The sequence below is a fragment of the Sciurus carolinensis genome, chromosome 17 (assembly GCF_902686445.1).
Source record: "Sciurus carolinensis chromosome 17, mSciCar1.2, whole genome shotgun sequence".
NCBI classification, from domain to species: domain Eukaryota; kingdom Metazoa; phylum Chordata; class Mammalia; order Rodentia; family Sciuridae; genus Sciurus; species Sciurus carolinensis.
The window spans coordinates 40492869-40506230 of record NC_062229.1 but is presented as its reverse complement, the minus strand read 5'-3'; the positions used below and the strand labels follow the sequence as shown (position 1 = coordinate 40506230).

At 33.6% G+C, this 13362-nt stretch overlaps 1 protein-coding gene across 10 annotated transcripts in view; it reads right to left on the bottom strand.

Moving 5' to 3' along the window:
* Slc4a7 (solute carrier family 4 member 7) overlaps positions 1–13362 on the bottom strand; it is a 100274-nt gene that overhangs the window by 29440 nt on the left and 57472 nt on the right. For all 10 annotated transcript variants that reach the window (XM_047532386.1, XM_047532389.1, XM_047532388.1 and 7 more), the window contains 5 exons: positions 12764–12851; positions 11145–11291; positions 6765–6871; positions 4395–4569; positions 869–1002 (listed from right to left, as the gene is read on the bottom strand). In XM_047532386.1, coding sequence (XP_047388342.1) covers positions 869–1002; positions 4395–4569; positions 6765–6871; positions 11145–11291; positions 12764–12851 — 651 coding nt within the window. The remainder of the gene's footprint in view (positions 1–868; positions 1003–4394; positions 4570–6764; positions 6872–11144; positions 11292–12763; positions 12852–13362) is intronic.

The following is a 13362-nucleotide window of genomic DNA, read 5'->3' as shown; positions in this document are numbered from 1 at the left end:
TCAAAATTAACAGATCTCACTTTGGGAATCAATTATGGGAAGTAAATGACATAAGAACAATTGTATACCTGACGCCCTCTGAAGACCTATACGGTACACATGTCAATACAGAAAAGACACCCACAATTCCAACATCCTGCCATCACCACCACTACCTCCTCTCCCACCATTATTACCACAGAAAAGTGATTTCTTTCCTTAAATTTCAAATTAGAAACTACTATCAGAGTCTATATTTCAAGTCACTTCATTCTCTATGAGTCTATGTAGCATCCAGATTAGAATTAGCGTCAGTTTGTTTAGTGGGTACAAAAATCAGAACAAGAGTTAGATAAATCAATTATTTAAAAGCATCAAGTTGTTTCATGCTAAAATATTCAACTGCATTTACGTCATAAAAAGACAGTATTGGCCCTTTCAAACTCAAAGCACACCATAAATGACCTAGTGTTAGTGGAAACTAACACTTCACTCTGATTGCTTCAATCTCTCATCTGTTAAAACAGGACTGACTGGTCAAGTTACCTTTTTCAAACTTCCTATATAATAAGAACATATTGCCTAACAAACAGTTCAGATAAATATCTTATCAATTTAAATTTGCTAGGACAAAGGATTTTTAGGATCTGCTTATCAGTACCCAAATACATTGATTTTGCATTAATGGGCAATATTATTTTCCTCAACTCTAAGTAACTGAGGTGGGGATGGTAGTGGGAGCCTTGGTGGGGTCAACCACAGTATAGCCCCCCAAACTAAAAATGCATATGTTGATCAGAACTTTTTCAGCAGCTAAGTTAATAAACATTATAAAATATAATTGTACATATATGTGAATACACGTGATGAGTAGAGAACTACTACTTACCTGCAGAATTTAAATAAAATTTTTTCAAACACTAGAACTGGACCTGTGCTCCCCAGTATTGTTAGAGGTTGCCCAGCAAACAATGAATAGGCAATCCCAGTTAATGATGCTCCAAAGAGAGACTCTATTGCACTCTGTTCAAGGAAAGAAGAAATGAATAGAAGCAATACATCATAAACATATTTCTAACCTACTATGTTAGACATCTGTAAAATAAGAATACAAAGGAGTTATATAAAGGAAGTGCAACCTTATATCTTAAAATTAAAATTTTATTACAGAAAACTACAAATACTTTTCAAACACACAGAGAAAGTGGATTTCTTTTGGCATATTTAGAAATGAACTTTTTGCAATCATTCTTAATTCAAAACAATAGTGTGAAATGCAAATAGCAAATGGAGGAGATATACATGAGGGCTTCAACTCTATCTAAAGATGTGCATTTTTTAATATTTCTGGAATGTCTGAAATAGTTCATTAAAAAACACAAAACCTCTATATTGAGTATTAAAACATTTAAATGCTCAACACAGAGCTACAAAAAAGAATCTTTGAAATAGATAAATTAACGTGTGACCCTATTTTTCAAGCAAATTTCATATTTTAAATTACTCTGACAGGTTTAATCAATTGGTATCAAAAATGACATACTTAACATAAACAAAATCTCTAAAGATTCATACCAACCATAAATGAGGAAGTATCTTTATCATTAAAGTCTGGCCAAGAAAAAAGAGAGAGAGAAAATGTACCACCACCATAACATCCTAACTAATTAGGTTATGAGATGGTAAGGGGTGATGATACACCATGCCACTAGACAAAGAGAAGGGATCAGAAAGAAAGAATAGTTTACCATTCACAAACACCAAGGCCAAGAGGGATGTACTACACAGAGAGGAAAAGCCCATAATTGGTAAAAGCAAGAAAAGAAGCTTTCAAGACAACACTCCTGAAATGAGAGGAAGCATGGCAGCAGGCAAAGAGAACAGGGCTTCAGAACCAGGTACAAAGTGGAAGACTGGTTACTGCCAGTCATTGAGCTCTGGCTATACCACAACCTTAGCAAGCCAAAGCTTTCTCATTTTTAAATGGGAGGTGATGATAACTAAGAGATCTTACGTGGTATCTGTAGAAACACCTAGCGAGCACAGTATATGGTACCTGGAATGTACTAAATAAATGGTATAGGAATTTTCATTATCAAATGTAATAGATTCTTTCAAAATCAGAATCACAAAGTAACAGAAGACAACAAAATTATAATCCAACTATCAGAATAAAAACAGGATGTAACATATAAATTCATCTCTTGGCAACATGAAGGAGAAACATTCGTATTTGTTAACTATATGAGATAACTGATTTTCTTGCATATGGGAAACCAGTTTGTGCTAAAAGATGCTGGTAAGCCCCCACAAAATATTTAGGAATGAATTTTGGTAAAGCTTAAGGGGAAAATGTGTAAATGCTATTGAGGAAAAGAGAAACTGAGAAGAGGATAACAAATTTTAAAAAGTTAATAGGAGCAAATGGGCACAAAATTAAGGTTTCCCTCCCTCAACCTTGGTTTACAAAGCAGATGGTGGCACCTCAAACCCTTGGTTTCTCACTGCCATAGTTACAAAAGCAAAACTTTCCTTTACCCAGACCTATTTTTTTCTAAGTCTTGAACGTCTGTTCATTCCCAAACTAAAACCCACCTTTCCCTTACGAAATCACAGCCCCACTGCAATGTCTTCTCTAGTACACTCTTTAAGTTTGCACTTTGCCCATCAAAAGCCCTCCTCATAGACATAACACCTCTCTACTGCTCTCCTTTATAACTGAACTAACTCATTGAACACCCCACACCCCGTCCTCAAAACCTTTAGTTTGGCTTCTGCAGAATTATGCCATCCTCATTTCTTTTCTAGGGCTCTGGTACCTGTGTCCAATCTGTTGGGACATTTTCCTCTCCCATCCTACCCCTCCACCTCACCTCTCCTTCATTTCACAAATCTAGGTTACTTACCACTTTTCCTTCTCCTCCTCTCCCTATAAATTATCGCCCTTGTTAATCTCCTCTAGTATCAGTTTCAAACTTCATTTATATATAAATGGTTCCCCAATCTTTACATTTCCTTCTTTACCACTTTACAAATCTGAAACTGTACCTCCTAAAATGTCCATTTCTACCTAAAGTTCTAACAAAGCAAATGAAAACAAATACATAATACTCCTGTTTTTCTATTAATCTTACTCCAACTCCCACAGCTTGAGTGGCACAGCATACCACAGCTTAGGAACAATGTTTATATTATCTTTCTCCTCCACTTAGGTAAGCATCCTTGAGGACAGGAGACACATGCTTTTATATTTGTCTGCCCTCCTATAGTGCCTAACACACATCACATGCACATGGTATCAAACAGCAGAAGGAGATGGGCAGGTAGTGACAGTCCATGAGCAAGAAGCAGCACTTCCATGAGGGTAACAGATAAAAAACATTTCCACAAGGACCAGCAGTTACATGTACAATTTGTGACAGAATTTAAAGCAACTTACTAAAAATATGTGCTTTTGATATAGTGATTAGAGAATAAGGTAAGAAGAATCTAAATAATCAAAAATAAATTCAGAGTTGCATGAAAATTTCAGTTTTCGGCTTTATCTTGTGCTCAGGTAATGAAACACTTTCAAATGAATAATTATCATTACTCAGCTTTGGATATTTTTTAACTTTTATCTATAAAAATATAAATTTTAATTCAAGAGTAAATATTATTAAATAAAATATATTTAAAATTATAAATCATCTCATTTTAAGGTCATTAAAATACATGAACCCCTCCCCTCAAAAAAAATGCTTTCAAAATTTTACAAAGTACCACAACTCCTAATACAGTATTTCAAGTACAGAAAAACATCAAAAATTTCATTTTAGTCATATCAAAAGACAGAGGCAACTTTTAATTATATTTTCCAAATAAAAGCCTTTGCTACTTTCACACAGATTTATTAATAGCAAAATTAAAAGTCACTTCAAAAATCTATCATTTCTACAATTACATTCTATTCTTCCAAACAGTCTAGCGTGGGCCTATCAGCCTGGGCTGATGGATTCACATTAATCATAAGACTCTAACTAATCTTACAATACCTCACAGGGTGAAGTAGCCCCACTGATAAATTCCCCCACCCACAACCCCCCACAATCCACCCCCCCCAGAAGACAATGCAAGCCTTTTACTCAATTTATAAACCATTCCATCCAGCAATGCAGGATAAGATTCTGTTGTTGGTTTTTTTGTTTTTTTTTGTTTTTTTTTTTGTTTTTTACCTCAACTGTGCATCTTCTCCTGTTCAAATGGCTCCCCCATGTTTTCCACAGCAATTACCTTTGGGGGAAGTCTGCTTTGGGACAGGTTAATCATGCTGTGGGTAGACTCTTCAAATAAAAGTACCAATAGTGAGACAAATGCATACAGACACTTGCCTCTGAAGAGCTAAGAGCCTGGCCACTACCAATCTTGGTACTCACTATTCTGCCTTCTGTAGCTTCTCCAAGCAGCCCTCCAAAAGTGATTACAGGAGACATACAGGCACAGTATAGGAAAAGAATCGAGGCCAGGCACTGCAGGCTTAATGCATCCTTGAAGTCACTCAAGAAAAAAGGTGCTTTCCTTTTGATGTCAAGTATCAAACCACCAAAAAGCCTAAATAGGTGAGATGAAACTCGTCAAACTGTACACTAGAGGATTCTAGCTAGTTCAAACTAAAACTATGGGCTACATAAAACTGCTGGTGCCTAGTGTTTTCTCAACAAAAATTTAAATCCAACTTAACAGTATAATTTATAGAAGATACACTCATTCAATCTACTGATGATAGAGGAAAGAGATCTCATTAAGCTAAAAGAGACATAGACATTATTTTATGGACTATATACTGACAAGACTGCAGGCAATGATTGTATATGAGTAAATGTAACTTTGGACACAACTGTGCAAGGAAATATACAATAAACAAAACCTAGCCATTCATGAAAATGTGCATAAGCAATTCTACTCGTTAGTGTCTATATTATATATTATATTATACTGTTAGAAATACAAAGAAAGCAATTATAATCCAAATACCCTTTAAAATGAATGTAGGATGCTGTACTTAGTTGCACAAATAGTTATTAATTAAATGATAATAACTTTCAAAAATTTGTGCTTCAATTATTTCTGTCTAGGGATAAAACTTAAAAAGCTATTTCAGTATACTAAGTGTATTATATATGTAGTCAAACTAGTACATGTATTAATAAAATTACGAGATTGTTTTTAAAACATGAGATTAAAATCTATAATTTATATTAAAACATCAAAAAATGCATAGGGCTGAGGATGTAGCCCAGTGGTAGAGCAGTTCCAGGTTCAACCTCCATACTAGGAGAAGGGGAAAAAAAAAAAAAATCAAACTTCTAGATACATCTAATTTGAAAATATCCCCCCAAAATATAAGCTCCATGAAAGGCAGGGACTTTTTCTTGTTTACTACCCTATCTCCATTGTCTAAAATACTGCTTGGGGGATAATAGAAACACTCAATAGATACTAGTGACTCAATCCGTAATTCAAAAAAGTTCTATGTCATAAAATAGGTAATAATTCAAATATCAACTGCAAGACAATTTTTTATAATTAATTAGAAAATTAATTGAAAACTTTCAAATGTTTTGGATGTTTTGAGCTTTTATCATTCTAATTATTTTAAAGCTGATAGTGAAATAATCCTAAACACACCTTGACAAGTGTTAGAAATTATTCTATAAATAATCTGACAGCAAGGAAAATCAGCTTGCAATAAAAAGATGCCAATGAATCTATAACATCAAATCAATAACTGGTTATTTAACAGATGGCTTATAGGGGATCTCAGGTGACTATGATATCAATGGGGATCTAATTCAGTTTTTCTCAGGGAATAACCCTATCTCCATTTGAAGTTCAAAGAAATGATAACTAATAGACCAGCAATGTCTGTCAGCAATGGTGTTTTATTCTCTATCATATTCATAGAAACTAATACATTTCATTAGTCAATGAATCAGTTGTGAGTTTAGTCTATACCCAGTATGCCCATTATTTTTCTTTTACATAGTACGCTTTAAGACATGACATCGAAATCCCTATTACAGTGTCTATATATGATTTCCTAGTTTCATAAGCAAAGATTTTAAGATTCAAGATTTTTTAGTTCCACGCTGATCCCCAGCAGACAAAACAGCATCAATACCCACATGTATGGAAATACCACAACATTTACCTACTTCTACAAAATATTTTAAAACATTGCAAAGATGTTTATACCTGGCAACATTTCTATTCTTTACTCCAAAAGTTAATTTTTAAATTTTTCTAACAAGGTTTCCAGTTTCATTACCATGATTTAATTATATTTATCCATTTAATTTTATAGTATCTCATGGTATTTTATATATACATGCATATATATATATATATATATATATAAATAAAATCTATGCATAATACAAAAATCATTCATTATAATTCCTCTTCCCCAAATGTGATACAGTAAACTCTATATGGACTCTAAACCTTCATTAATAACCTCCTGTAGGGGCAATGAAAATTAACCTATATATCAGGTAACTGCAATTTCTGAATATATGGTATATTATTTACATCTTAAACTGAAGTTTGGTACATACTATTAAAATTATTTTAAATGCATGTAAAATTTTCTTAATACTATAGACCTTATACAATAATATACATTTTTAAAAACATGAAAGTCTGTATAATATTAGGTTCCAAATAGTTGGAAAGAAAAACAAAATGTTCATGTTTTTCATCAAATCAATCCCTAATTTCAAAAAGATGTCAGTATTTGTACCCACCGTCCAGTCCTCTGCAGCTCAGGTCCAGCATGATGAGCAGCCTCCTTGGGAGTATCACCAGATACAGGGGCAGATCCATTGGGAAACACAGGAATCTTTCTCTTTTCCTGAATTTCATAAAAACACATTTTCAGAAATCTGTCTTTAAAAAAAAAAAAACTGAGGTGGCACCTTCAATTGAAGGTAACGTCAGATCTTATATGGATTATATATCTAATCAGTGATCTAGAAAAATGCTTCCTAAAGTAAACTTCTCATTCAAATTAATTACACTTTGAAAAAAATAAACTAATTACACTTTAAAAAGAATCTAATGCTTCTATTCATATTTTTGAATTTATGATTAGCTTTTTGTATCTTATATTCTAATATTGATATACAAAACATGTAAACATACCATTTAATTTATTATTCAGCAACAGCTATGAACACAAAGTCTCCCCAAAAAAGCATATTGCTCACCAGAAATCTTTAAATATTGTTCATGTTAACTACTGAGAAAGGTACACTAATTTTAAAAATGTTATTTTTCTTTCACTAAAATACTTCCCTTAAAAAAGTAGCAAAAGCATTATTTATTAAACATGTTTTAATAAAAATCAATTTCCAATTACATTTCATTTTAAAGAGTACCGTTTCCATGATATAGGACGGTCTGTCTCACAGTGAAGACAAAGGAATAAGCTTTTAAATCTGTTACCTCAACGGCTAAAAGACTATGTACATGTGCACACACACATCCACATGGAAGGAGGGAGTCAAGGAAGAAAGGAAGGAGACAAAGTGAGGAAGAGTAAGAAATGTGGTTCCAGGAGGTCACCCAAAGTCAAAGGCTCTGGCTGAACCACAGACTTACATGGCCTGGTTTACATATCCAATATTTAAGGAATTACAAGACTCATCTGTAAATACACGATTACCATTTGAAAATGTCAAAATTAAAACCACCTTAGAGGAAAGAGAAACCAAATTTATAGAATTCCTATAAAACAAAAACAATGAAAAATGCTACATGTCATTTACGTGATTAGCTGAAACATATGAAAAAGTTAAGCATTCAAATTACAAAAAAAATTTTTAAATGAATCAAATGTCAAAGGTAGAAAATGTAAAAATAAGTCTTTCCTTATGGAAAGTGAAATGAAATCAAACAGCTAAAACCAGAAACTGAGGTAGGAAAAAAAAAAACACAACTTAAAAAAAGGTAAGCTGACATTATTACCTTATGTGCACATGTGATTACATGACTTGTGTAACTCTACATCATGTACAACCAGACAAGTGAGAAGTTATACTCCATTTATGTATGATGTGTCAAAATGCATTGTCAGATATAACTAATTAGAACAAATAAAATATATTTTAAAAAGTGTACACTGAAATAAATTTCAAAAGCTGTTCTGTTTAAATATGATAGATAATTGCCACTAGCTAAACAACATTAACAATGAGGCCAAAATTTCACAAGCTGAGGGAAAATATATAGAGCAAGATGCAGAACTGTTTTCAAATAAAGTAAAAACCTGGATGAAATGGGTAACATACAAGGAAAGCCTGATTTATCAAAACAAAATCCGGGAAAAAATGCAAATTTTAGAAACCAATTTCCACAGAAGAAATAAACAAGTTGTAAAAGTCTATTGTATGACAGAAGATGCAAGATCAAATAATTTTACAAAATAATTCTCTCAAACTTTTGAAACCAAAATATTCCGTACCACTTAAACTGTTTAAGAACGGCAGAAAAAAGATAATTTATGTTTTCATGAAACAAATGGAATGATGATATCAACAGATGAAGAGGGCACAAAAATCTACAGACCACTCTACTTACAATGGTGCAAATATATTAAATAGAATAGGCAGACATAGCCTGCTAGCACTTTGTAGCCCAAGCTGCACTGACTCAAACAATGCAAGTGTTTTACATTAAGAAATCTAATGATAAAATTTACCAAAATAGTTGACAAATAATATTAATATGATCATCGCCGCGGATGCTAAAAAGGCATTTGATAAAATTCAGCATCCATTTATACAAAAAAATCAATGAAACAATAACTGGTACTTTCTTAATATGAAAAAAATGTGCATTTTGGCCCCAATATCAGTATCTTACTTAGTAAGGGAAACACTACACTGACAAGAGTTAGAAGCAAGATAAGAAATGCCCTTATATAAAGCCACTGCTACTTAATAACAGAGATTTCAGTTAATACAATTAGGCAAGAAAAATATTAGAGGTAAAAAAGATTTGGAAAAGTAGGGACAAACCTATCACTTATTACAAATGGTATGACTGAAAAAACTAACACACGATGGTGTTTTCTCCCTCTGAAGATAGCCCACATTCTATCTTGAATGTGTATTCCTTGTTTTATCTCCAAGGTCTCTCACTCTTGAGATAGCCCATATTCTACCTTGAATGTGCCTCTGCTTTCCTAAATAAACCTTCATGTTTCTGAGAAAAGAAAAACAACCACATACAATTAAAAAAAAATAAGAGGGTAGTAGCAGGCAAAAAACACAACCATGTAAAAACAATTAGTTCACACACATGCTAAAATGGAATGCTCATTTACAACAGAAACAATTAAAGTACTCTATCAATATCCTAACCAAGAAGCAAAACTATACATAAGGAAAACTTTGATATTCCTTGATGCAAAAATCAACGTGAAACAGAAAACTGAATGGCGATAGACATACCACGTTATTGAAAAAAAAAAAAAGATTCAATGGCGTAAAGATGTCATTACTTCCTCAGTTCACTGGGAAATTAACTGTCATCATAACTTGAAAAACCTTATTTCTAGACAAAGAAAGCTGGTTTTAAAGTTTACACAGAAAAATAAATATGCAAAGACAGTCAAGAGATCTCAGGAAAACAAGAGGCAAAAACAAGTCTAGACCTGCCAGATATTAAAATATACCAAAAAGCCACAAAAAATTTAACAAGTATAGAATTTATTCATGAATAAACAGAATACAAAACAAAAGAAATTTTAGAAACAGAGACTCAAATGTAGATGGAAATTTAGTTAATGTGAAGACAGTATCATTAATCAAAGAAGCAATGCTTAATTTTTAATGACCTGGAACATTTAATGACCTAGTTAGTCAACAATGTACCAAAAAAGATAAAATCAGATGCATAATCTCATATGACACACCTTGACAAACTCCAAAGGATCAATGAATGATTTCAATGGTCAAAAAAAGGTGGTAGAAAAAAAAGGTGGTAGAGAGTAATGAACAAAACGATAATGATGACTATTATTAAAACTCCATTAAAAGACAATAAGCAAGTTAAAGATACCAATCAGACCAAGAAATATCTGAAACTTAGTTAGGATGTAGGGAAACAGGCAGCCCTCTTATCACTGAGTTTCAAAACAGTTCAAGTTGACAAGGGATTCTGGTAATATCTACTCAAATTATAAATAAATCCCCTTTTGAGTGAGCAATCCTGTTTCTGGGGATCTATCCTAAATATACATCTGTATGAAAGTAAAATGGCCTGAGTACTGTGGCACAGTTTGTAATATCAAAAGACTGAAAATAACCAGAGCCCAGGAGTAGGATAAACAATGGTACATCCATAAATGGAACAGAATGTAGCTGTAAGAAAAAAGAATAAGAAATAGCTACATCATTTCTTATGAACACACTTCCAGGATATACTGTTATACTGGTTAAGTATTCCTGGTCCAAAATACTTGGAACTAGAAATATTTCAGAGTTTTTCAAATTTTAACATATTTGTATAGACTCTACTGGTTCAGGATTTTTAATCTGAAAATCCAAAATCTGAAACATTTTAAGCTTCCATGTCAGAATTCAAAATGTTTCAGACTTCAGAGATTTTTGGACTTCAGATTAGAAATGCTTAACCTGTATGAAACAAAGATTCAGAATATTATATACAATATGATAACCTGTGGTAAGAAAGGGGAAGAAATAAGATTCTATTATGGGGCTGGGAATGTGGCTCAATGGTAAAGATTGCCTAGCATGCAAGAAGCCCTGGGTTCAATTCCCAACACCACAAAAGGAAAAAAGAAAAGAAAGAAAAGACTACATTACATGTGCATACTTCCATATTCTGAATAAAAACAAGAATAAAAACTGAACACAACAAATTGTCACCCAGAGAGGTGGGCGTAAGGGTAAGAAGGTTAAGGAGACAAGGTGAATGTACCTCTGCCCACTACCAACTGAGCCAGGGACTTTATGCACTAAACACAGGTACACGCTTTCCAACAGAGCTATGTCCCAATACTTTAAGCCTTTTAATAATAGCAATATATAATCTGAAATTTTAACAGTTTTAATTTAAAAAATGAAGTAACTCGTGGATGAATAGCTCTGGATGCTCACCTGAGAAGGAACACTTTTTGGTGGCTCTATACGTATGGAAGGATCCCACTCTCCTGGAGGCAGGACAGTTACTTGATCTAAAAATTCATCAATTCCAGATAAGAGGTCATTTCTGTCTTTTGCTTTATAAGCTACATCATGAAAAATCTAAATAGAAAAAAAAATTGAGTATAAGAATTTTAAAATTGAAAATTTTCTGGTAAATCCACTTTAGATATCATAAATAAGTTACCCAGCCTGGGCATCAACCATAAAAATAACCCACAATTAGTATTACCAGATGAATTAACAGTAACTAGCAACAAAAGGTAACAGTGATGTGTTGAGACATAACGATGAAAAAATTTTACAGGAAATACCTGGTAATTCATTATGGAATAAAATATTGTGTCATTCTACTTCTATGAGAGTAAATACATTTATCTTAAAGGAATTATCATAGACATGCAAACAATTTTACTTAAATAATGTATTTAATGACAAATATAGCATGGCAGGGTAGGGTACACCTATAATCCCAGCAACTTCAAGTTCAAGGACAGCCTCAGCAACTTAGTGAGGCCCTGTCTCAAAATAAAAAATAAAAAGGATTGGGGATATAAGCTTAGCAGTAGAGCACTGCCCTGGCATGTGCACGGTCCTGGGTTCAATCTCCAGCACCTAAGGAGGGGGAAAAAATATCCGTGAAGGCTACTCAAATTGCAAATACACACACACACACACACACACACACACACACACACACAAATACCACCATCAAGTCAGAAAAGTGGCAATATGGACAGAAAAAAATGAGAGATTAACTGTAAAACACATCAAAGAGGTAAAACCAACATAATCTGGAGACAGATTGGTTGAGACAGGATAGAAAAATGAGATGGGGTTTAGATATGTGAGGTTTCAGATACCCTAAGGATTCATAGTAGAGATGACTGACAAGCACCTGATATAAAACTCCCCCTAAAAGGGAGACAAACATCCTGTCCAATACAGAAGGACATGGTGAATGATGAGGTCCCAAAATGGAAGAGAGAAATTTACAGGGAAATAGATAAACACGGTGGCATGTGCCTACAATCCCAAGCAGCTCGGGAGGCTGATGCAGGAGAATCTGAAGTTTAAAGCAAGACCCTGTCTCAAAATAAAAAATAAAAAGGGCTGAGGATGTGAGAATGTGGCTCAGTGCTTAAGCCCTAATATAGAGCGAGAGGGAGGGAGGGAGGGAGGGAGGGAGGGAGGGAGAGAGGGAGAGAGAGAGAGAGAGAGAGAGAGAGAGAGAGAGAGAGAGAGAGAGAGAGAAAGTGGGGGGGGGGGGAACTGACTGACTGATTTACAGGAAAATTGACAAAGTTCTGTAGAAAAGCAAAAGAAACAATTTCCTAAAATCTAGCCTAGGAAACGTTTCAAATCTCAAAGAAAGTGGTCAATAATTTAAAGTGTTTTAAAAAAAAAATTTAAAAATATCAATACTGATCCTTACCAAAGGCAAATATTTGAAAACTGTAAGACAAAATAGTACAGATATTAAGGACAATTTTGTAAGCTGCACTATGAAAGAGAAGACTATAATTTAATTCCATAATTGTGTACTTCAAAGGTATTTAACTGTATTTTAGTACCTCATCTGTCATGAGAGTGGCTATCGATCTGCCAATTTCATGGTACTGTGGTGCCTTGCCTGCTGGACCCAGTAACAGAAACAAAAACCTAAGGGGAGATTAAAATATGTAAATTTAAAAATAAAAAGCATACACACAAATCCAGACAAAAAAAAATTTTTTAATAAATTTTTTTAGTTGTAGATGGACACGATACCTTTATTTTATTTATTTATTTTCATGTGGTGCTGAGGATCAAACCCAGGGCCTCACACATGCTAAGCAAGCACTCACCACTGAGCTACAACCCCAGCCCGAGACTAACATTTTTTGAAAAGATCATTTAAATATAAACACAGAAACAACATTCAGACCTCTTTTTCAATTCCCCACAAGAACCCCTAAAACAATGGCGACTCAAACTAAAGCAGATCACAGACCTAAGCAAAGGCCTTCAAAATTAACTGTGCAGCAGTCAGATCACATCTCCCTTGAGGCCACATAGTAATGAAGACTGTGTTTGTCATTTAATCCCCATCTTCTTATGGATTAAACAAATCTGGTCTGAATTAACAACAAAAATAACTTAGTAAATACAATGAATATCAATCCTATTAAGT